This window comes from Scatophagus argus, chromosome 20, assembly GCF_020382885.2.
Source record: "Scatophagus argus isolate fScaArg1 chromosome 20, fScaArg1.pri, whole genome shotgun sequence".
NCBI classification, from domain to species: Eukaryota; Metazoa; Chordata; class Actinopteri; family Scatophagidae; genus Scatophagus; species Scatophagus argus.
This window is the reverse complement of record NC_058512.1, coordinates 14,985,650-15,011,292: the sequence shown is the minus strand read 5'-3', so window position 1 is coordinate 15,011,292 and position 25,643 is coordinate 14,985,650. Positions and strand designations below refer to the sequence as shown.

At 39.6% G+C, this 25,643-nt stretch overlaps 1 protein-coding gene across 9 annotated transcripts in view; it reads right to left on the bottom strand.

Annotated features, from left to right (window-relative positions):
* The window catches only part of vav2 (vav 2 guanine nucleotide exchange factor), a 181,531-nt gene that overhangs the window by 9,483 nt on the left and 146,405 nt on the right, over positions 1 to 25,643 (bottom strand). For 3 of the 9 annotated variants that reach the window (XM_046374968.1, XM_046374970.1, XM_046374973.1), the window contains exons 5-21: positions 23,546 to 23,651; positions 21,341 to 21,439; positions 19,997 to 20,065; positions 18,831 to 18,931; positions 11,862 to 11,961; positions 10,309 to 10,404; positions 7,361 to 7,429; positions 7,066 to 7,152; positions 5,605 to 5,693; positions 5,338 to 5,470; positions 4,941 to 4,955; positions 4,545 to 4,654; positions 4,172 to 4,273; positions 3,118 to 3,206; positions 2,154 to 2,167; positions 1,976 to 1,994; positions 1,179 to 1,306 (exon numbers count right to left, since the gene is read on the bottom strand). In XM_046374968.1, coding sequence (XP_046230924.1) covers positions 1,179 to 1,306; positions 1,976 to 1,994; positions 2,154 to 2,167; positions 3,118 to 3,206; positions 4,172 to 4,273; positions 4,545 to 4,654; positions 4,941 to 4,955; positions 5,338 to 5,470; positions 5,605 to 5,693; positions 7,066 to 7,152; positions 7,361 to 7,429; positions 10,309 to 10,404; positions 11,862 to 11,961; positions 18,831 to 18,931; positions 19,997 to 20,065; positions 21,341 to 21,439; positions 23,546 to 23,651 — 1,426 coding nt within the window. The remainder of the gene's footprint in view (positions 1 to 1,178; positions 1,307 to 1,975; positions 1,995 to 2,153; positions 2,168 to 3,117; positions 3,207 to 4,171; positions 4,274 to 4,544; positions 4,655 to 4,940; positions 4,956 to 5,337; positions 5,471 to 5,604; positions 5,694 to 7,065; positions 7,153 to 7,360; positions 7,430 to 10,308; positions 10,405 to 11,861; positions 11,962 to 18,830; positions 18,932 to 19,996; positions 20,066 to 21,340; positions 21,440 to 23,545; positions 23,652 to 25,643) is intronic. The other 6 variants (XM_046374972.1, XM_046374974.1, XM_046374976.1 and 3 more) reach the window with 3 other exon arrangements.

The window sequence follows — 25,643 nt, the reverse complement described above, 5'->3', positions numbered from 1 at the left end:
GAAAAGCTAGCCTGATACAAGAAGCTGAAAGTGCATGAGACAGTGATTCAGCAGTGAGAGTTAAAATTGCCCAGAGCCAGTAGTATTACAGCTCATGTCATCCAGTCTAATTCACTGGAGAAGATCCTCCAGATTTGCAGGTACAGCTTCACTGAAGTTCAACTAAGATTGATAAAGAAGCATAGAAGTTTTCGCCTTCTTTGTTTCAGCAGTGTCTGCAAATTTCAGATTTAGAAGCCTTAAAAAGTAATATTCAGGAAACCTGCATGAATAAAAATGAAAGGACTCCCGTGGGTAATTTACACCGGTGCCAAACGAGTACTAGAAGCTGGAATTTTTATTATTTATTTTCTTTTATTTCAGAATCAGAGGAATTGTAAGTTTGTTGGCAAAATATGCTGACACATAACGGGCCTTCACTCCTACATGAAGATAACCAGTCAGTTTTCCATTATGTGACATGTCAAGTCATGTTGTGTGTGCTGGTAGTCTGACAGTCAAACCAGTGTTTCTGTTAGTTTCAATGAGAAAAATTTAAAACATTTTTAACACCATTAATAGCACAATTTTTCGACCTATTTCATGTTACTGAAGCTACAAGTGTTAATGTGTTAATGTTGTTAGTGTTGTAGGTCACTGGAGACGACCTTTAGTGATGCTCTGCATGTACGAACAGTACAATATTGTGGCATGGCAGGCGTTTTCTGGTAGCTTTATGCAATTCCATGCCACTCTAATGCCTTGATACCATAGGCGTAGCGCTTTCATGCACAGGATGCAGTGCACTATAATTTGTTATTTTCAGCAGCCTTGAATCAAGAACTAAATACACTGTTCTTGAGCCAGAACTTGCACTTAGCTATATTATATGAAATTAACGTGAACCGAAATAATCTTAACTTATTTCTCATGACTATTTTTGAAGTGGCAATACTTTTCATTGTTATTATTTTATATTTAGATAAGAGGAAAAAAGAAAATGACATCTTTTCCAAACAGTCTGGGGCTTCTGGAGACTTGGACTATGCTGGATGAGCTGCATGGGCATTTTAAAAAGAATGGAGAATGGAGTAAACACTGTTATGCCGTAAAGCTCCAGAAATGTTTTGTGTACCCAACTGTCCGTTGGCATGGAGGGTGAGTAGATATTTTGTGAGTTTTAAAGTGGGATGCTGTACCTCCCACCATGTGGTGTCAGGATCTCCCTTCAGCAGCTCAATAAAGTCTCCCGTCTGAAAACAGAGTGGTGTCTTTCCCGGAGGGGCTGGTGTGCCGTGGTAGTTCCTCACTGCAACCATCTTCGGACCTGGAAACACAAGCAAATGTGTGCAGTAAGTATTAACAGAGCTAAGTGGGAGCAACAGTTGGGTTGGTGATGAGGGATAAAAGAGGATGCATCGCACACTTTGTCTTAACAGAGTACCGCTCAGTGCAGTTTGGCTTTCCCTCTTAAGTCTCACATGCAAGTTGGTGATTGAGGCTGATAAAGGCAGGGCTGTATTTTGTTGTTTTTGCAGTGGTCTAAGATACACACTATCAAACCACAACATCCTGACTTCAAATCTGGTCCATGATGTTTGTTTGGTATCCTTTACACTGTCCACTTTGAAGCATCTTACAAGGCAAAAATGCTAAAAAAAAAAAATTACAAAGAATATTTTACCAAGAGCAACTTTTTTCAAACTGGGGCTCATTCTCCACAGCTTTTTCTGTTTTTTTTTTTTTTAAATCTCATCTGAAAGGTCTGAAAGTTTTTGACTAATTTAAACATGTAGTAGCTCCATACGTATGTATCTACATGGCTGATAGTTGCTGCTTCATGTGTTGTCGATATTGCCACGAGATGGCAGAAGAGAGCTGTGGTGTTCAATAGCAGTTGTATCAATAACAAACTTGTTACATGACAGCTGACAGAATATCCAGCTTCATCTCAAATTATTCTCCATCATGTTGGAGTGACAGACTGTGATCTTACCTGATGATATTCCAGGTTCCTGTAGAAGAGAAACAACAATATTATTATGACCAAATTACTCAGAAAATTTCTTAGAGTGCAAAATGGCACTTTGGGGATGATAATGAGATGATGATGATGATGATGATGCTAGTGGTAATACTGCTAAAGTATGCTGACTATTAGAAGCTTTACTCACCTGGTCATGAGGATCTGAAACGAGACAAAACAAACACTGACATTCATGAAAGATTCTCAACAGAATTGGCCACCATAATTATACTCACTTGAATTAAACTAAACATTTGAGAATATCAACTCCCATACTACACATTAGGCTTGATGTGGCTCTTTTTAATGTACAATAAAAATCACAAAGGCAGGTTCATTTGTTTGGCTGCATTTTGGTATCATGCAAGAAATAATGTGTTTCTTCCTGCTGCACAGCCATTATAATTCTTCCCATTCACAACCAACTTCACTTTTGTTACCAGTTCTGTTCAGTCCAGAGAAATTATTTTTCACACTAACTAACTGAAGAGTTATTATTTAACCTGAAGAAAAAAACATGAGATGTAGGCTAATGCACTGACCCGTACGCAGATGTAGAAAATCTGCAAAGTCAGCTTATGATTTTTTTTTTTTAAGTTATGTTGTAAATCTGTAGTTCCCAAGCTGGGAGTTGAATTAACTTCAAGACATTGCAAGGTAAACCTGAGGTAAATCACCTGAATAAGAGATAAGTAATAGCATTCCTTTGTCATGAAGGAATTGCTTCATTTTAAGCAAGACAAAAAGGTTAGGAACCACTGGTCTAAATTATCAGTGGTATATCTGCTGAAAAGCTTGAAGGTCAGATAATTCTGTCTGACTCCCAAGCTGTGGTTTTCCTCTTTGGTTCCAAACCCACAGACACAATCCCACACAACCCACCCTGTTTTCCTGCTGAATAAAGTAGTCTGCAAGCAGGACAGCAGGTTTACACAATTCACAATTCATAATAAATTCCTTGAAAGCATATCAATGTCATAATATCATTCACACAACACTGATTGAATGTGTAATCCTAATGATATCATACGTACGTAATATACTGTAACACTGACTCTTCAAAAGTAAATCAGAATCAGGCTTTCTTTGAGAAAATTCGAGGAAACACCTACTGATTTTACAGATGGTGATGATTTCCAGACACTCTTTGTGTGCTCCTGTTCCACAGCGAGAGCAGTAGTAGCCCTGATAGAAGATTCCCCTAGGGGACACACACACACACACACACACACACACACACACACACACACACACACACACACACACACACACACACACACACACACACAGCAGGATTGCAAACAGGAAATGTCCCAGACACAAATTAACTTCTTGTGAATACAATAGACAAGGAGACCTGCTACTTGTTACTATACGCCTGAGACTGTGGTAACACATGCTCCATCATTTCCACTCTCTAATCTTTTGAAATTATAAAAATCTACACGCTCCATTTAAGACCATGCACTCCTGAACCGTATTTGTTACGGATACTATAACGCTGCATGCATCGCACACTGCCATGTTGAATAGCAAGTTCCATAAATCACAATGAGATCTGCTGGGGCTGTGGCAGTAATTAGCATTTAGCAGGGAGTGAGAGTGTTGGTCCCTGGTTCTACTGGCGCTGTGAATTTAGGTCAGTCAAGCCATGAAATTTGTGGGTCAATACATAGAGTGGAGTTTAGCCTGCTGACTGTAATAGAGGTGAAAGTGGTGATTCAGTGACACGGGTTATCCCTACTGTAGTCAAGCGCCACCCTCACATGGGAGGAGGTGCAGCCAGGGATACTGTGGACAGCGCTGGGAAGGGGAATGTTTAAAAATATCATCCGTTAGCCTCAGTCGCACTTGGTAGAATAATTTTTCCAATGAGTGCTTTTACACTAATGAGGGGCTATGTTAGCCAAAAACATTTTCCCTCTGTGATTTAAGTCTGTTTGTTTGTTTGTTGCTCACCAAATGTGGCTGAGTTTCTCTTGAGTTTAGCACTTCATACTTCACTTTCCATAATAATGTACAATATTATACTGCATTACTGTTACATAAAAACAGTCCTATAAAGTCACTTACTGCACACAAATACACTTTACACAGCCTGAATGTTATTTTTTGGGTATGAAGCAGGTACCAAACCATCAGTACTGGAGTTATCAGGGCGGTTACCTCAGAAGCATCTTGCAGGCTCGACAGTTGGTATTCTTATCAAATGTGTGCATTTGGAAATTATGCTGATTGGCTGTGGCTCTCTCTGGCTTGATGTTGGACCTGAAAGTAAACAATAAGGAATCAGAGGAACTGATTGGACAAAGCAGGCTGTATTTGTGATTAATTAGCTTGACTTTTCTTTTTAATTCACTGAACTGGAGGTAAATGGACATTTCCATCTGGTGAGTATATCTAGAGACAGTTTCTCAATTTAATTTCCAGACAAATTACTATATCACAATTCACATCTCACAAATTAAAATGCAACATACTGTCACTGATGTTATCCATGTTATCAATGTGGCTAGCGTTACTACGTAATAATACTCACATGGCCATGTCAAACTGTTCCATCCACTTCCTCTTAGTCTCCTCAGTTTTACAAAAGAACTGAAAGCCCTGCTTCCCTTGCAGGTGGATCAGGTAGAAACCATAAGACCACTGGAGAGAAAAAGTGAGTGAGGAACAAATGGCAGAAAGATATGTGGATGGCAATGACAGAGATAGGCAAAGAACCTTGTGATATCTTTGCTTTTCGAATTAACATACAAAAACACATAGCAAATATAATCACATTTAACCAATTAAGCTCCGCATGCTTTTGCGATGCAGCTGATCAAAAGCCGGAGGGCCAGTCACAGAGCCGGTGGGTGCACGTGCAATCACGGCATGACACCCAAAAACACCATTGCCAAGTATGAGAGGATGAGAGTTCACTTGAGCTTACCATTTTTCCACTCGACTGGTAAGCATGCAAAAAGAAAGACACCAGAGAAAGACCCAGTTACACATGCAAACATGGACAGACACATGCAGATTCGAAACAAAAAAGCAATGTTAGACCGGTGGTGCAATGCACTGCGGTACATTTTCATGAATCCTAAATGACCTTCATTGCATTTACATGGTCTTTCAAGCATGGACGAGCAAAATGCATATATGACACCTCAATCCATATCTGAAATTACCATCAACAAGGTCCTTCATCTCAAGGGCAACATTTGCAATGATTACACCGGATGTTTCATCACCTGGATGACTAGCAAGACTGCCTTTACAAAGATCTCAGTGTGTAAGAGATGATACTGCCTCATGCCCTTTCAAACTAAAAGGATGATACTTACCTTTTTCATGTCTCTGTTGTTCATGGGGTCGTCCGACATTTTATAAGACTGCAGTTCAATGATCTCTTTGAGTTCATAGTTATAGCCTTTCCTCTTGCAGACAATGACCACTTTATCAAACAGGAAAATATACCTAAAGACACACAAACACACACATGTATTCACTGCTAACACTTATATATATTTCACACTTACAATATTTCATTTGTGGCATTGGCATTAATTTCTTAAACCCTTTGGATGCATTTCTGTAGAGTTTGGACTAACCGGTCCTGTTTCGTTCGGTTGACAATGGAGCACACCTTCAGCTCTCCGTCTATCTTTGGCCTCCCATACTCCTCCAGTTTCACCTGCTGCTTCGGTCACAAGGACACACAAAATGTCAAACCACTGTATACAGTCATTTCAAAATTAAATGAGAAATTATAAATAGTTCAGCTACACTGGAATTTCAAACTGATCCAAATAAACGTAAAACGGATGTTGCGATCTGGACGCTACACAGTCCATGCTCAGTTATTTTTCTATCTACCCAATCCAAATTTCACATTGTTTACTTTATCTAAAGTCACACATACAAATCTAAAATTAACTCTGTGAATATTTGCACCTCAGTAGGAAACAGCAGATGAAGAGAGGTGAGAAGAAATAAGCGACAGAAAGACAAGAAAGGTAAAACAAGAGAGCTAGAAATATAGAAAGTGAACGTCAGCCTGGAGTGTTCATAACTTGTACATGATTTGCAAGACCAGATGATTTATTGGGACATTACAAATGTGCAAGATCTTGACAGGTGGTGAATACATGATGCCAGGGTTCTCAGCAGTGGAAAAAGAACAAGGACATTTTTAAGAATGAGTTACTGCGTTGTGACCCTCAGTGACTAATCACACTGACAAAAGTTAAATTCCAGCCTAGTGATAACAGTGTCAAAAAATGACTTATACAAATACGCAAAATCTAGCATAATAAATTGGATTTTAAATGATACAAGAGAAAGCACTTCAGTTTATTTACTGAATGGTAATTTGACGATGTTAAATTTCTCTGTGGGAAGATGCTAATGCAGGAAGACGATTCCTAATCCAAAAAGGAAATGTTGAAAGCACCTGAAAATGTGATTTTAGACCTTTTAGTGTAACACTAAAGCAGCAGGTTGACATTTCAGGGAGAGATGAGAAAACCATACCACTCTCCAGTCTGTCCTAGAAACCTCACGGTGACGAATCACCGGCTATATTTTAGCGTACAGAGATCCGCACAAGAGTGGTATCAAACTTCTCATCTAACTTGTCAAGAAAGCAACTATAGCTCTTCGTCAGGCATGTCTGTAGAAGGGCTTGTGCCTGAAACGTCACATGGGGCTCAGATATATGTTCATGTAAGCACTGTCTGTTTCTATCCAGCACCTAGCATTTATTATGTTTGTTTGTGGGCATGTGAAATTTTGTTTTTCCAGGAAATATCTGACATCACCATTTCCAACCCCTCCCTTTCCAAACCAACAAAAAGAGACATAAAAAAACACAATACAGAAATTGCTTATACAAAATAATGAATAACTTTGGCCATAGTATATATTTTATATTATTATACCAACACATAGAGTGATCAAGACAAATGTTTTCAAAAACTTTAAACATCAATTTAGTCAAAAAAATCTTGGAAAAAAAAAACTAAAAAACATTCTCCTCTAGATGGAAAAAGAAGTAACCAAAGAGTACTTACAAGATTTTCTATTGAACTTTGGAATTCGCTGATTTTCTTCAGTGTCTCATTGTCCCTTTTGACTTCATTGATGTACATGGCAAGGTCCTGACAGAGAGAAGCAAAGATCCTTTCAGTCTTCAACTGAAAATCTTTCTGACATCTGTCATATCATGGTAGATTTACAGTCTTTTAAGCCACAGTGGCTGTATGAAACAATTTACAGAGCTTTGGCTTCGAGCACTGTTGATTTATTATGTAATATTTTTTAAAGCGAACTCATGAACACACATACACAGGTCTGGGGAACACAGACCTGCATAGCCTCCAGAGCCTCCTTGAGTTGCTGTCTCTCTGGTCGGTCAGTTGAGTGACTCAAAAGTTCCTGTAGAAGAAGAATATAGTAATTATAATAATGATGATGATGATGATGATGATGATGAGAAGAAGAAGAAGAAGGAGGAGGAGGAGATGAAGAGGGAGAAGAAGAACAACAACAACCATCAACAGCAATATAGATGAAAACAAAATGGAAGAGGAAGCTGTAGAGGTTAACTAGCCTCCAGGCCTGACTGTTTGTTATGGTAATGAAATAATGATATGTTGATCTGTTTTGATCTGTGATTGTCTGCATCCTCCACTGGCTTATGGCGGTAATTTAGAAAATGCTCTATAACCACAGTGGGTTTTGTGTAAAGAAGCCTTAACAAACATTTTATGGTTTTCTAAATAAAAATCAAAATCAATCCAATCACCAGGGTCCTCAAAGTCTGATGGGACACAGTGTGTTTTATTGCCACAACCTAGTTGGAATTCCCATTTGAAGCACATATTTAGACTACATGGGACATCTTGGTAGTGATGTGCCTGAATGCTTCTAATAATAGGTTAATATTTGCATCCAAATGTGAAAATATTATCACTTGACATGATTCACTTGTGTTTGCTGTGACTCATATCTTTAGGCTTATGGCAGCCACAAAACAATTAATTATCTTTTTCAGTTATATTCATTTCTCTAATATTTTCCCATTTTTATCAATGTGGAGCGTGCAATAGCCCGTCATGGCAGATTTTGACTTGTCATAGCAGTTATAGGACAGATATTATTGCAATAAAATGCACATACCAGGGCAATGGAGCTGGAAAACCTAAAAGGAATACAGCCTCTCAACAATACACATTACAAATCAAAATATCTGCCTTCATAAAAGGTCTAATCTCCTGCACTGTAGTTCCTGTCACTGCTAACTCTTTCACATGCTAGCTTCATCAGAGGGTGCAGCAGCTCCACCCCCACTGTGCAGTCACCATGAACAGTCATTAGGACAGTGACAAGAGACAAGACATTATCCCACACTGGCTTCCCACCAGCAGCACTACCAACACAACCAAGAGGAAAGTACTGCTACTGAGCCCCATTTTACATGAATTAAATATATTTTGGTCCAAGTGACCTGCTGACTCAGTAAGTCTTTTCAGTACCATGGTGGAGAGCGTTCGCTGACAACATGCTGCTGTAAAACTCATAAACTGAACTTTAGATGAAAGATATGAAAAACATTGCAAATTCATCAAATATTAAAACTCTGCTTGAGGAGAATTACCTCTGAGATGACTGTGCTGAATTCAGCTGAGTGAGAGTGCAGCTGTAGTACATAAAAGATGAAAGGAGCATAGTATTCACACTATGACCTAATAGGGAAACACTACTGTGATGATATCTATAGAAAATCAACTCAAGATGTGCCCTTAGGCATGACTGGACACGCACACACACACACAGAAAAAAGGGCCTGTCAGTCTGACATGCCCCAAGGCCAAAGCATACAACAGTGTTACTGCAAAGCTGTGGGAAGGAGTGAAATGGGTTGCGTTTAATCTGATTAGTGCATGGTTGATTTGACCTCAGTGCCTTGCTGAGACTCCTGCAGCGGTCCGATTCAAACTAACAGAGAAGTCACAGCAGTATCTGTGCAGTCCTGCAGTCACCTGACGCAAACACTCGCCTCCACCCCAGTCCATTACGCACTTCATCATAAACTCATATGCTCATCCATAATTGAGATGCAGTCAATTAATCATGGGGAATATAATATTGGCCAGCTTGTTTTATATGTGAACGCCAGGAGAGAGAGAGAGAGCTCCAGGGAGAAACGTTGGCTGCAGTGACAGTGGTCAGACATTTTGCTTAAATACATTTGCATATCAGGAGAAGCTACATCAATGCAGGTCTGCAATTAATGATCATTATTATTATTATTTAATGAGACAGGATGGAATAAAATAAACAGACAAAGGAATTCTGTTTATTATGAAATTAGCTAAACCAAATCTGAGAAAGACAGAAATTTCAGTCAACTAACTGCATAACAGACAATTTTAGCACTTGACCTGATGAAATGACATACAGTAGCCTATAAAATAAATGAAGAAACTAAAAACTTAACTTGCAAAATACTTTACAACCTCGACAATGAGATATAGACCAAATGTATATATTGTCCTGTATTGAACCACTTGCACAAAGTCTTCTGACTGTCTTTGTTGTCTTTTAGTTGCTATTTGTGATTACAAAAAAAGAAAAAAAAATATCTCAGCATACATATTTGAACCAAGGACAGAGTAACAATAATGGAAACCAAAGATGAAAACCAAATCTAAACCAAAGTTCAAGTACAAAGGCAGATACACAAGACAAGTATTAGTTTAAATACAAAAAAAACAAAAAAAACAAAACAAAACAAAGTACAAAAAAGGGAAAAATAATCTGTGCCCAAGTTGCTGGTTGCAAACACAGGAAACACAATTTCATGAGGTGAGTCTGGAAAATTATGACAGAAATTGTACATTATGGCCTGAGGAGTGGTATATGTACCCCAGAAGTGCAGGAGTCTATAAAAATATGGTTGAAAATCATTCCTTTATCAACAAATTGATAAATATGCTACAAGGTGTGCTGCAAAGTAGATACTGCTGCAGGAGAGGTTTCTATCAATGTTTGGATATTTTGTCACAGTAAAACTGGTACTGTTCAGGGACACTGTACATACTGTACATACATGCTGTGAACCCAAGCTGACTACAGCTTCCACCACGAAGAAGCATAAAACATTTCACAGTCGCCTTTTAAGCCTCAAGTTGATGATTGTTTGATGTCTAAAGGATCTAAAGCAGTTTAGATTCCAGCTGCCTCATTCATTTACGATGACTGTTCTGAAAAATGATGGCACTGCAGGTTCCGCATTGTGAGATTTCTCCTACCTTCAGTAGTAGGTGATACTTCAGCACCCTCTGCATGGGAACCACCAGAAGATCCTGCAGCTTGAACTTCCCTTCCTGCACCTTCATAGTACATTCCTGTGGAACAACAAGCCAAGCAGCACGGCAATTATTACAAGTTTTATAATGCAGCATTGCATATTTCCCACTAACAAGCATTCATTCATAGCTGAATAATTCATTGTGTCTTGTTGCATTGCCATTATGGCTTCCACACATTCATGGGGTATTCCATTAACGACAAAGAGGCCAGTTTATTCTTTCAGGGCACAAAAGCTCTGGTCGTACCAGCTATTAGCGATGCAGTTAGTCTGCATGCTGACTGGGAAATTCTTCTGACCAATGAATACATTTCTATAAACTCTGCTCTGGCTCCATAAGAAAATGTCTTTTGTTAGGGGTATCCTATAAGTTTCCCTAAAGTGGTTTGCATAGGCCTGTCTTTCTTCAGTTTCTATACCCGAGCAGTAACAGGGACAGCTTATCCCTCTTTAAAAACAACGTTCCTGTGTGAAAAGAGAATTGGAAGTTGTTTTACCCTGTTACAAAGCTCTTCTTTTGACAGAGTATCTCAGTGTTAACTACCTAGGCTGCAATCACATTTTTTCTTTTTCTTTATTTTTTTGCCAACAGTTCCAAGTGTCATTTCTCTGGCCATTATACCCACTATAACAGGAGTGCTGGCTTTGTTCTATAATCAGTTCAGATTCTTCTAAAACATCCTAGAGCAGAGAAGATCAGATATATAGTTGCACACAAAGGGGGGTTTTGCAGCTGAAACATACTTGAATATGATCAATATTTATATCATAAATGTAACACAACAAACAAGAAGCTACCCAAACAAACCCTTTTGAAGGCAGTTACTGGTTATCCATTCTACCCTTGACAATACAGTCACATATAGAAATGGGGCAATGTTGAATCATGTTCATTTGAACAGAATATTATGGATTAAACAACTCTGAGGGCATATTTGAAAATTACATTATTTGCCTTTCTGATTTCATCTCAGCTTGGCTATGACAAGAGCAAATTCATAGCAAATTTATTGTTCATTTAAGAATTTTTTTTATTTACTTCCATTCTTTATTCAACAGTTAAGTTCATTTTCATACTTGTGCAACGATTTTGAAAGAGATGCCAGATACTTGTATTTCATTAGTAAATTACTGAAATGTAATTAATTACAATCTGAACATGATTCCATTATTTTAGATTGTAGCTGTACCTGAACAGGCTGATGGCTTGATGTTCAGCTGCTGTTTACCTGACATCTGGTGAATATTATTTTGCTTAGTATAGTGCTTCATAATGGCATGCTCTATTCTGTTACTACATTGGTGTCCAAGCAGATGTAGAAGATGTTTTTGCATTGCTTATCGGGTGTTATTTTGCCAGTAAAGACCGTTACTCATACGTCACAGGGTTTTACTCAAGTAGGTCCATAAATAGCTATTTTTTTAAAAAAAAAAACTTTATGCATTAAATCAGTGGGCTATCATCTGTTTGGGGTGAGTGGTGAAGGACATCACCTCCACTTTAATCTTCACATCCTCTCGTGTCGCTATTAACTCATCCAGTGTCTTCTGGGCGTTCTCCATGTGGCTGCAGTACTGACCATAGATCAACAACCTGGTGAAGGACACAGTTCAACAACAAACATCAGTCTACTTGCTCTGTCACAGCTTGTCATCCTTATGTAAGGATGCAGCGAGGAAAAAAAAACAAGGACGTAACGACGACGTGACATATTTTGACAAAGTAGACATTACAAATAATAGTAGATTAATGGTTATACATGAGTCCCTCTGCTAGGTCTGTTCACATTGTGCCCCTAAAGAACTCCAATCATTTTCTGAAGGCTCTCTATGACACCAAACACATTTTTTTTTTAAAAGTCAAGAAAGCTATAAAAGCAACCTGACTGAAGTCTCAAGTATGTCTATAAATATAAAGTATTGAAAAGACAAGTATAACTGCAGTCACACTCTTGCTGATTACATTTCATTTTTAAGCTGTTAACTACATTCACTCCCACGAGGCTTTCTGTATCTGACAAATGCTCCAGCTTCAAACGATAAAACGTTCACGTCTGTTAAGAGAAATCCGTGGCTGAGATTTTGATGCAGATATTTCCTGCTTCTTCTCTTTTGAAGACCTGTGTGCTCATAAAAGTTGTTCAAAGCCTAGGGTATGGTACAAATCTAAAATCGAGACTTAATAAAGACTAATGAGGCTCTTTCTAATTGTCAAAATGTTGGAAATAGATCATATCTTTGTAAAAACATAAAGACAAAGGAGATTCCTTTTTCAGCCCACAATTAGCTATGAACTGGTATCTTAGGGCCTTGAGGCAATGTGCTGTGCATTAATTTTAAGATTGATAACACAATTTCAGAGGTCAGCCTCGGAGTCATTTGGCAGTATGCTGGACAGATAAATTAATATGTGAATACATGTATCATGATTAGGAATATATGCGAATACCATGAATAAGTAATGTCTGGATTTTGTTCCCAGGGCAATATTTGGAGGGTTGGCATCATCTTGCTAATACTCCACAATCACAGAGCACTAATGAAAGACACTGCTTTAGATCAGCTACTTGCAGAGATCCTCTTATCAGCGTGTGAAGAAAAAAAAAATCTCTTAATTTCAAGCAGTGAGGATATGAGAGCTGAGTTCATTAGATATTACAATGGGACCCTGACACAGATCTGCGGGTTCAGCTGGGAGGAAGTTCAAAGTCATCTTGCCTGGAGGATACCACTGCACGTGGCCCACTGCTCATTCACTGAGTCAAAGTAGGACATTGGCATGGTTGTTATATGGCTAGACCCCCCCCACCCCCTAGAAAAATACCCATCTGTTTCAAGCAGTACTTTACTTTATGGCTTCATGTATCCAGAAGTTGTTTCCTGTTGTAAGAGTAAAATGTTGTTTCTAAAATGTTGAGGCTGTAAAACTGTGGCGTCATAAACTTTTGATGACTTCATTCGGTTTCACTTTTTCCAGAGGTGGAAAGATGAACACTGAGCCGAAAAGCAGAAAGCAGAATTTCTGTCAGATCCGTTCATGGGTTAATCGCCATCTGCTCCAAAGATTTCCGCCACTGATAATCAGTGGAGCTTCACTTGGGTCCAGGAGGAGTTTTGACTACAGCCCCCCTGCAGTGAGGCTCCTGCTCTGCAAACTGGCCCTTGGCAAACAAGCGCGTGATTAAGACTTGATCCACACTTGGAGAGACAGCTCCTTTCAGCTCTCGCCCCTTCAGGACGACAAAGTGATTGAGATTAATGGGTCCTTGATCAATGATGAGACAGCAGGCGGGCTGTGCAGCGCAGTGAGGATTCAGAGGCACCCATCATATTGTAAGTTTTCGGGACAAAATGTGACATAAAGGTCTTCTTTGAAGAAGCTGCTCTGTGACAGGAATGTAAAAGGATCAAACTTCTGCTGGGAATGTGAGAATCATAGCAGTGTGGGAGTTTAAGTGATGTAAGTTTTTACTGGAAGTCATGAGTACATGACACGGCAGAATAACAACAAGAGATATTTAAAAAGAAAGAATGTGGTTAAGATGAACAAAATGAAAGTGTTTCAAGTTTTTTACTGTGCTAGGCCTATATAATACCAAAAAATAAAATGTATACAACAAAACATTCAGTGAGAGGCACAAGTGTTAGATTTGAGAGATCAGTGATGGATCTTTCACTTTTGTAAAGGGAGCTTAGGATACGGCTCAGAACGCAGGGTGTTGAGGGAGGACGAGGGGCAGCTGCCCACCCTCACTCAGGAAGTCCAATTTCCAAACAAACCTAATATGATTTAATTTAATTTTTATGACATATTTATTGTATAGTAGCATTAGCCTTGCTTCAAGGAGCAGGAGGCAGCTGTTTTCACCAAAGATCTGTTCAGCACTCAATGGCAGACATAAAAAGTTAGCGACCAGCTGGTGACAGAAGTGGCGCCGCTGAAAGAGTTGTTGCCAGACAAACCAGATATAAAACATGAGTGTATATTGGACTTACTTATTGGACTTGATGGATGGATGGGCTGTGGCGTACAGTTTCACCAAATCTTGGATTTGGGATGGGCCTGAGCCTTTCAACACATGGTAGGCAAGTACCACTCATTCAAGACTTTAAGTTATGGAACTAAAAAAACTGAACATATGAAAAGAAATTATTTTGCTCAGGGAATTCTGCTGCTGACATGCAACACAAAAAAGGATCAGTTTAGCACAACTGTATTCCTGCTGTTTTCTCATTGAATTATTTGTAATAGAGTGTAATGTGTAACATATATTCAAATGTGAAAGAATCCCAGCTTATTGTTATTCCTTTACTGATATATTTAAGGTTATGATCATTTGTGTGTGTGTGTGTGTGTATGTGTGCGCACGCGTCATGCATTTTTGCATCCATCAAAGAGAATTTATAGTTGGTGTCCATTTCCGACTGGGTCAGGCCTAGCCGAAAAACTGCAGACCGGGTCCAAGCTAGGGCACATCATCTTTGATCTAGGTCAGCATAATAGTTTGTACTTAATAGTAGTAGGTAGTCAAATAATAACTGGATCTTTTGATGGCATGTTGTGAGGAAACAAGTTATATATTTACAATTTAATAACAGCCTTTCATTTGAGACTTGAGATGCTAGTCAGTCTTCATCGAGACAGGCAGCAGAACAAAAGTGCTTATGACACACAAGCACACTGCAGCATGCATCTTCTCCAGTCATCCATAATTACTCTGTGACACGATGATGAGTGCACTCCCTACAACCACTTCTGGACACATCACTGTGGGAGGCAACAACTCTTCATTTCCTGTTTTCTCATTGCATCTCTGCTTGAATATTTGAATACTGTTTTGCATGTATGAAAAATGTAACTCTTGAGTCTAAATTTGGATACATTGGAAAATAATCATTTGGATAGCTCTTGAAGCAATCCCATGTCCTCCTTTAGCTCCTACACAACTAAAGTAACCTTGGAAATCTTAAGAACTTCAACTGAGGATAAAATAGTCACTGATTTAAACATCTCATGTAGAGTATTCAGACAGTTATAAAGCTAAACTGCAAGCTCCAATATTTACAATGAAACATTATTGAGGGTAATGCTCACCAACACAGCACCTACACTTTCTTTGAGCATACTGTATATATACGTGTTTACATTGTGTGTTACTCACCAAAATGTATTGAGCTTATACTTTTCCAAAAAAGGGGTTGAATGCATTTGCTTTCTTGTAAAATATTTGCAGTTTTAAATCCTATATTGTTTACATCCGAATTCAGTAGCTTGCACTCTTCGTCTTCTGTGCTTTTGCGAGTCTTGTGCACTCTTTAGTTTGAACTACCAACTGGCAAATAAAAACCGACATTTTTTTTCCCAACTGAAAGATTTTCACATGTGCCATTATAAAACCTACAGTAGCTCAAAACTGCAAAGGAAGCTTGCAAACAGGTGTGAGTATGAGAATAAGGAGGAACACAGGAACCTCTGAACAGCACAGTTGTTTGTTTCGCTTTGGGTCGGGGAGTTTGCTGGTGCAGTGAAAACTTGCTGTTTATATTCTTTTCAACGACGGTGATATTGCCCTGCTGTGCTGGCCTGTTTCATAATGAGGATGCTGTCGTGCATGTTATTTCACAGAAAATGCAATTTTGAGTAACTGCGCCCTGGGCCTTCACCCCCACCCTTGTGGAGCACTATGAGCCGAGCCAGCCGACATAGGAAATCTCCAAGCAAACCAGAAGTGACAGGCTGTGGAGCCAGCTAATATTCTCTGACACATGGCATTGGGACCCCCTCACCTCCACTCAACATATCCTGCACACAGCAAATGGAGGAGAACATAGAGCAAAGACCTCCAATAAAGAGGCTCATAGTGCGGCCATGATTAGGCACCGAAAGGATTTCAGGGAGCCAGATTACTCCGGAAATGAGTTGAGGAATGTTGCAAATGAGGATATCAACAAGAGGGTACTTAGGTGCCCATTTAGTTTATAGAGCTTCCTCTGAGTGTACTTTCCATTCAGCCAGGCTCTGGCTGTTTAAGAATTGAGAAGTAGTCGAGATAAACCAGTGACATTTTCAGTGTGGCATTCAGTTCAATGACAAATAGAACAAAAAAAAAAAAGCTTTTCATCTCTTGCACAGACGTATGCAAAAAAGGATACAAGCACATTGTTGTAAAGGTCACAGGGACTTACAAGCATAGATAACCAAATTAATTATGCCAAGCTGGGTCCTCAGGAAAAACGCCAAGATGTCTGATGAGAGCAGTGCTGCCTGAGCCCAAATCCCCTGGTCACTGTTATTATTGCCACAGCGCGACAAGACACCGGTGGATCATAATGAGGCAGGTATACACGTCAATCACATGAAGACAGTCAAAGCTTGTGACGCACAGAATCTGCAAATCTAATGAAGCGATTTCTTAAAATAACCCTGTGTTGCATTTTGGAGAATGTCGCTAAAGGTAAATATTGACAATGAATGGTATGTCACCATGCAAATTTGCTTATGAACAGAAACTAAGTCTGTCAGAGATAAAAAAAAAAAAAACCCAGAACAAAACAACCAAGTAGTTCCTTTGCTCCAGTGAATAAAAATCTTTACATTTCAGTTTAGTGTGCTTCCAATTCTGTGCCGACTGTTTAAAAGTCTTGTTTCTAGTATGACTATGTCTCTGTGTACAAAGTCCAAAAAGTAATGGTTTTCCCAGTTTGTCAGTCCTCACAGAGCCTATACAATATATGTATACAAGTCGACAAAATATAAAACGAAGGTCTAGTCCTTTTCGGACATTTTGATGCAGAATTGTTACATATTATATCATTATTCTTAACAAGACAATTATTCTAAACCAGATTTACCATTCCTTGTAGAAAAACCCAAAAAACACAGCTAAAATCTCAGTCATCAGTACAAAAAGTTGAATCTACTCAGCAATGTGAATGATGGAACTGCAGAAGCTACTGTTTCTGCTTTGCACTTTTCCTCTGTTTACCCGTTTCTCCGTTTTCATGTGCGTATTCTGAGCTTCATGAGACAAGTCTTTTATTGGGACCTCTGGCCGGCTGGACCTTATCTGGGATTGCGTGCGAATAAAGATTTCCAACCACTGCTCAATCAGATCAGGGAGTCACGATGAGCTAAACCAGGAAGGAGATCCAGCAGAAGTGTGTGCGTGCATATGTGAGATAGAGAGAGAGAATATGTGCCTGCCTCGATCTATGAGCAGGAATAGAGTCTCTAATGTCACACTAGCTTTGTGTTACATGGCCCTCTAGGCTTAAGGAAAAGGCCTGCGATGAGCCTATTACCTATGCAAACTGACTGTCGCCCAAACAAATACTATGAATGTTTCGGGTTCAAAGTGAAAAAAGTGTGCTATCTGGATACTGTGCAGAGGAATATAATAGACACTTACATATGCAAGTATGTAAGTATGTATTACCACCACCCACACACATGTTGAAGTATGACTCACTCTTGCAGTAATGGCTGTATCATCCGAGGAGAGTGGCACATCCATGGCTGTGTATGGAATCATGACTGGGGCCAGAACCTATCATCACCATCATTACCATTACCTATGAATCAGCCCCACTCTGCACAGCAGGGAGGCAAATCACTGCTCCCCTCAGGGATGCAAATTATCCACACGTTGCGCAGCAGCTGGGCATGATGGAGATTCATCGGAGAGAAAAGCCTGTTCCCAAATAAACCTCAGCTTTATCTGTTCAGGGTATTTTAGAAATCTTCCTATGAAGTCATTTCGGTCAATAATAGTGTCAAGATGTTATTTTCTTAAAACTGGTAAAACAATCTGTCTGTGCAGTAAGAATATTTAAAAATGTTTACAACAAATTGTACTTGTTTCAAGAATTTTTTACTCTTGAGATACAGCAGTTGGCTGCACCAGAGTTCAAGTAAAACGAAACTTGATTTAAGCAAGTACTGGAAAAATGTTGATTTGTTATTAGTGTACTTAGAGATTTTTTTTCTTACATATTTAATAATAAAACTTAAAATTTACTCAATGCAGAAGAAGAAGAAAGCATTTTAGAGACAAAATGGAATCCAAAATGTTGGAGAACCTGAGGTCGGATTCAAGACGGTGAATGCAAAGAATGATATGGTGGTGCAAGTGGCAAGACTGTACAGCAATACAACTGTGACAAGCCAGTGCAGTCTAAAGTGGATTTATTCTCATTGTTTTGGTTGAAAGGGGAACAACTGGCTGCATGCTGTCTCAGCCTTTTCCTCTAACATGTTTTGTTTTAATTGACTTGTTCTTTGAACACTAATCCTAGCAATCCTCCCACTGATCTGTGAAGACATTTGAAAGGGTGGGAAAAAAAATGCAGCTTCTCCTCAGTTGCAAGCAGATTTTAACACTGTTTGTATATAACATAACCCAGAAAACAATAATGTGTGCATGTGCATAATCCAACAACACATACAAACTTCAGTTCACTAACCTTTCCTTGAAGTCCAGAAAAATCTTGCCCAGGCCGCTTCCTCCACTAATCATACTCAGGTCGATGGCTCTCAGAAGGGCAAAGTGGACTTTGATTACATCCTGAGCAAACATAACAAGAAACATTAACGTCCATCTACCCTGATGCATATTCCTTTCATAACACACGCTGCATAACTGGATACGTTCATACGTTCTGTAAGTTGCTATTTCCTACAATGCACAATAAAGTAGGTGTGCAGTTTTTGCATTTTACCATATGTTTACTGTAACCCCTATGATTCTGAAGTATTTCTGACTTCCCTGGAAATTACTGACTGTGTCCATCAATGCCAAGTCCATTGTCATCTTTAAAGATGACTTACTAATACATGTTAGGGTTCAAAACCTTTTACTGCGCAATATATGCTCATTAGATGAACGTGAACTCGCATAGAAAATTCATGTGTGACACATGCTAATAAAGGAGGAGGCTGTGGCGGTGGTGCGAGTTACATTTCTGAAAGCAGGGAGGAGTGTAGCAGATGCAGTGTTTAGTGAGTGAATGAGTGCTAAATGTTCATGTGTTTCCTCTGAGGGAACGAGGTTGTGGAGGACAAGCGTGATTGGAGAAGAATGAAATGAAAATGAAGGCGAACAGATGCAGTGTTCATACTGAATGAACATGTCACCCTGTGCCAACTTTACAGCGATGAGAGAACAGTGGGACTCTAATGCACAGAAGAATAATTCATATCAGGCTACAGTCAAACTAGGCTGTCAAAGATCACGCATCATTTCCATCCTTTATTTGAGAGGGGTATGTTCACAGTAAATCAGAGACACACTGGACAAAGTTGTAGACTTGATGGAAGGTGTGGAGTGGCCTTGCTAAAACCAAGTTCTACAGCAGTAATCAGAGCTGTGATTCACTGTTAGGCTTTTCAGAAAGATGATTTTTTTTGTTCCTCCAATGATGAGGGATGAAAACACTCATTCATGACACCAACATCTCAGTGCACATCAACCCATGAACTCTCCATACCGTTACACCGCTAATATGCATATATACAACACATCCTGTCGCTCATTCAGCCATCCGTACACATATTGAATTATTCACTTGGCGTGCGACACATCCAGGCGTGCTGTATAGACACCATTTGCTTTGCTTGAGCAGCTGCTCACCTCAAGATTGACAAAGATAGCCTCCATGTCCTGTGGACTCAAGACTTGCTTCAACGGGATCATGTAATTCTAAAGAGAAACCAGAGAGAAATCAGTGAAAATGTGTGCAAATATAACTGAAGTATAAAAATAAATATTGAACCTCAGAGTTGTTACTTTTTCTTTCAAAATGTATTATTACAGTAAAAAAAAAGAGCCCTTGGCAGGCTTTCAGCGAATCTAAAAGAACATATTTGAAGGACAGCACGACTCAAGGTTAACATTGTGAAAAATGGAGCCACACTAGTGTTGCTCAGAGTGTGTGAAGTTATGTCAGAATATAATTATACACACTGTACAGCTGTGCTCTATGCTGCACTTATGCTTACAGAAGAAAACCATGCCTATTGTTCCTCTAATGTTGTTTTATGGTTGTCACATTCCATCATCATAATAATAACAAATAAATCAACTAGGAAGCAATGGAGAGATGACAGGCTTTATTAACCCCAACTCAATTAAGCTTAACGAGTCCTCTGATCATAAGGAGGTTGTTTATTCTCATTTAGTCTCATGTTGGTCTGACGCAGGAAACACAGGATACACATTTCGTTTAATGAAATTAGCGGAGCAGTTGATTTGTGGCGCTCCATCAAATCGAGAATGAAATCTGTCAACGAGGAAAGTGATGTGTTAGCAACGCTGATCTCAACAATGGTTCATTATCACACCGAGAGAGATGGTGTGTGTGGGTTTATGACCCTTTCAGCGCATGGAATTTGCGGTTTTACAGGAATGTAAATTGAGTTTGTTGACATTTGTCAACCAGTTTTGTTGAGAGAAATGACATCCAGTGTAATCACTAACTACTGTTAAGTGTCAGTAACACAGGATGAAATAAAGAAAGTGTGTTGGACAGGGGAACAACATACCAGTGAGGGGTAAAGATGCTTAGAACTTTAAGTAAGTCATCAGTGATAGATTCCTGTTTTTTGGATAACTTCCAAATCCCTTGTGTGTGTGTGTGTGTGTGTGTATGCGTGTGTTCACATATATGTCCTTATGCCTGTGATGTCTGGGTCTATACTTAAAGCCCCAGGGGTGAGCGTCTCCTGTGGGAGCTGAGCCAATAATAACCGTATTGATCAGCTCCTGTGACATTTGTGCTCCCCAATGAATCTGCCAATAGCTGACATTTCCATGCTGCGACCCGGCCCACAGGCCTGAGACACCAACAAAAAAGAAGGTACAAAGGGGAACTCTAAGGCGACATTGCTTGTGCTAGGATAAAAGTGCACATATACCAGCGCACTCAAATGTATGCACATATACAGCACACACACACACACATACGGTGACACTCACCTTCTCGATGTCCTCTAAAGTCTTGTAGTACTTTGCTTCAGTTTCCTGGATCTCCACTAAGCAGCAGTTTCTCTTGTCATCTTCTGTCATACCCATTTTCTATGGTGAGAACAGGACAATTATGAGTCAGGACATTTACACAATTGCATTTTTTGGGATTATCTTTTCACTTTCACCATAGTCCAGATTTCCTTTATTTACTATTTACCATTTTTAGCATTATATAAAGATTAGGTTCCTTGTTTAGTCAGTGATTATTGTCTATGTAAATTATATAAAATTGGAGCTCAAGCTAAATGTCCCAGTGTCAGCATCTACATTTGGGACATACAAACAACATTTAGGACAATATCAGTGTTTTGTCAGATCTAAGCCTTTTTCAAATCATGCAGCTATGCTTTAGAAATCTTAACATATTTTCTACCATTCTGGGTGGCCATTGGTTTCTATTGATTTCCAAGCAGTATGAAGTCTAATTGAACACTCTTGACAATTGCTTGAGTTGGTTAATGCATCATATCGAATTGAATCTGTATGAGATAATGTGGTGACTACTTGCCAGTCAATCTAGACTAATATGTTATAATGTTATGCACCACTGACAAAAAAAAAATCAAGGCAGACCTGATGTTCACTGTGACGTGTTACACAACTGAAGCTGCCATCAAGAGTCTGTTCAACTTTGATTCCCAGGATGATCCACTATATAGCAATACTGTTTTCCAGGGAGTCATGAGCATATTAATGACTGGGTTTTGCTAATTAAATTTCACACAGTTTGAAAATGTACAACTGTAAAGTCTGTGTTCAAACATGGCCAGCTGAAAAAAGAAATTAACACAGTTAAGTGCATTTAAGGAACTACAGTGCTGTATTTTAGGTTGGACTGTGCCCAACAACCCTTTTTTATTATTTTTGTTTTTTTTAAAGGAATGTTTAATTAAAGCAGAACCAGATCAAAATGTTCACCCACACGCACTGACAGCATTTGCTGCCATGGGCAAGAGTAAAGCGAGAAAGAGAGGCGTGTGAGCTGGTGAGCTTTTGTGTGTCACTCTATGTGTGGGCAGGCTGGCTGCAGAAAGCATATGTACATATATGTGGATGACTCAATGATTCTGAATTTATAACCATGCAAGCAAGCCCACTGTGAGGGGGTGTGGAGGAAAGGGAAAAGATATAAACTCATTTACACAGTGTGATGCTCATGTGACCTGATGTCTTAGTAGGCCTCCATGTGTGAACATGTGCATATTAGTATACATGTGCTTCTTTCAAAGAAGAATACACTATGAATATTGTCAGTGACTCAGATTTTCTATGCTATGGTGGTAATATGAGCAACCTGAATGTGCAGCAACTTTCTAAGCCATCTGGGACACATTTGGCTGTTGATAACCAGGTCTGATAATACAAAAAGTGGGGCTAACAATGCAGAAATGCAAGACCAGTCCAGGCCTAAATTCAGCATTTAATCAACCAATCAGAAGCATGGCTCAAAGCCAGCATGATAATGTTTATTTGCCACATGATTTGAGGGTTCTGGGTGGCAGCTGGTGGTCCTCACTGACGTCAGTCAACACTGCAGTCACTGAGATGAAGTCACAACAGTCTCCAGTGGGCCCTGAGTCAGAACCCAGATGGGTCCTCCGATCTCCCCCATGAACCAGTCAGTAATCTAACTGGCAGGTCATCCTCTTGGGTAGCTAAGAGTGTCTTTTAAATAAGATGGTGGAAGGGTGTTGCTGACAGGGTGGGGTGAGTCACAAGCACAGCAAAACTCACCTGCATGTATCTGATCTGCAGCATGCGAAAAGCAAAGCAGTGCAAGTCAGAAGTCAAATTTATCACCAGTTATGTAAGTGACATTTGAGGGTGTTTAGAGACGAAATGTCATGTAAACACTATACCATCACCCCAAATACCTTGACAGTGCACATCACAGAAATAACCATTGCATCCTTTCGGGTAATTAATAAAAAAAATTAAAGCATTAATAGTTTTTACATTTCATAATGATTTAAATGTTGTCTAATAGCTGCAGGCATCTAAATCCAAGGTGAAATTAAAAATGCAATGCTTCAGAAACCTTCAACAGGCTTCAGATTTACAATACAAAAATCAACTGAGACAATTACATCAATAAGAATCGCTAAAAACATCCCTAACACTAAAAGCGCAGATATTGTGACACAAAGTTCTCACCATGGGTTGTCGTACTTCCACCTTAATGATGTCCTCGTAGATGTCATCCCCATCGTCCTCACACGGCACACAGTCGTAGATGTCATCCTCACCCAAGTCATGCTCACTGCGGAAAAACACATGCACACAAGTACGATGAACAGCTGAAACAGAGAACAACCTGAAGTCAGAGGTTCAATCTTTTCACTCTGCCCAGAAAGGCTCATGTGTCCACTTTAAACCGCGCTGCCAGCTCAAGGGCACTGAGCAGTCGTACTCGATCTTTCATGAGCCTTGTCTGAAGAGTGATATCAGTGTTCCAGACAAGGGGACGCATTGCCCAATGTTCACAGACCTCCACCAGTTCCGTTATTGAGTGGCATTTCCCTATAATGTGTTTATGTTGCTTTGGCACCCAGCTAGCTAACTGACCTTTAATTAGGCAAGCAGCCAGCAGAGCACAGACAGTTACTGTGGAGAAGAGCGTCTTCTGGGAAAGATCCTCAAGCTCTGGGAGACCACACTGTTTCTCTGTCTGTTCGGGGAAAGCAATTACTGTTTGGGAAACTTATTGAGGCGGCGGAGAAGCCTCAGCAGGAATACACATTGGCAATGGGTATTCCTAATCGATGTAGCTAACAAACAGAGAGCTTTAGGTCACCAAAAAGGAAGTAAATGATTAAATGCTGTAAATTAACAAAGACAGTAAAAGTTGACCGCTAAATAACGGAGGACATGGGTTTAACTTTGCCAACTGCTTGCTTATTTCCACTAAACCCCATTTACCTTGGTATTTTAGTATAAATAAATTTAGTATCCATGGGTACACAGCATAGATCAAAATACAGACAATTACCAGTGATGGTTGTCTGCAGAACGACAGCAGTAAGACAACTACTGCAGAAAACTCAAAACCACAATGATTTTTAAACCTTAAGTGTCTTCTATAATTTCTATGCAGATCTATGGTCATATATTAGCAATGGACATGGAGACAATAATGTCTTCAGAAAGGGTAGGTCACACTGAATCTAACAATATGTGTGCCATGTGAGTGTGTTCAGGTTTGACCGAGTTTCCAATCTGTACTGCCTCAACATGCCCAGAAAAGGAGGACCAGGGTTCAACTCTACAAGTGGTCAAGTGCTTGACTGTCCTTGAGTGATACACTTGATGCCTACTGGCTCAAGGGATGCTGTTTTGTGCTCTGACCCGGCCTGAGTGGGGGCAGGTGAAAAGACGATTTCTCTTCTTTGATGAATACTGCCTCATCCAAATGTATCAGTATGTTATCTCCAGCACGTAAATCTTCCCATTTGAGCATTCTTGAAGAAGATACTTCACCCACACCTGCCAGATGTGGGCTGTAACCTGTCTGTCCTAGCACCAAACCAACTGTATCCAGATTAGGAAATTTAATTTCACTTTAAAACCTCCAAAATTGGATGTTTTGTCAGGATTTTACATGCATTACTAATTCATGAATGTTCTATACTAACATTTAAGGGCACGTGTCTAGAGAGGAAAGAAAAAAAAAACAGATTGTCAGATTTTCTCCACTGGGATTTGGTTACATGTGGCAATCCATATGCACCATCATTTCTAAAATATTCCTCCTTCCACTGTCTGTGTGAATAGGTGAAAAAAAATCAGAGAAGATAGAACTGCCCTCAGTTAAATATTCAGCTTTGTCGTCATGCTCGTGCAGGTGTTGTTTGAAGTTTTAATTGAGGTGGCCTGGTTCATTCTCAGCACTGTGCTTCTTCTCTCATCATTAAGTTAAAGTGGCTTGTGTTGAATACTGAGAGGGCTATGTGGGAGGACAATGGCCTGCTGACGCTGTCCCATCAGTGTCTCCTCTCTGAACTCTGAGACTACAGTAGGCTCCACAGAGACTGATGTGTTACATGGCAGGGAAGTTTTTTTTGTTGTTGTTTGTTTTGCTTTTTTTCAGCGTGCAGATGTACATCATTTTGCTCTAATCCCTCAGAGACAGCATTATTCAGGGGAGGTCTAGAGCAGTCATATGAATATGATCTATGGAGAGATCTAAGAGAAACAGGATCTCCAGGGAGAGCCTAGAAGAGGACTTGGACGGCAGTCTGAGTGGGGTCTTCTC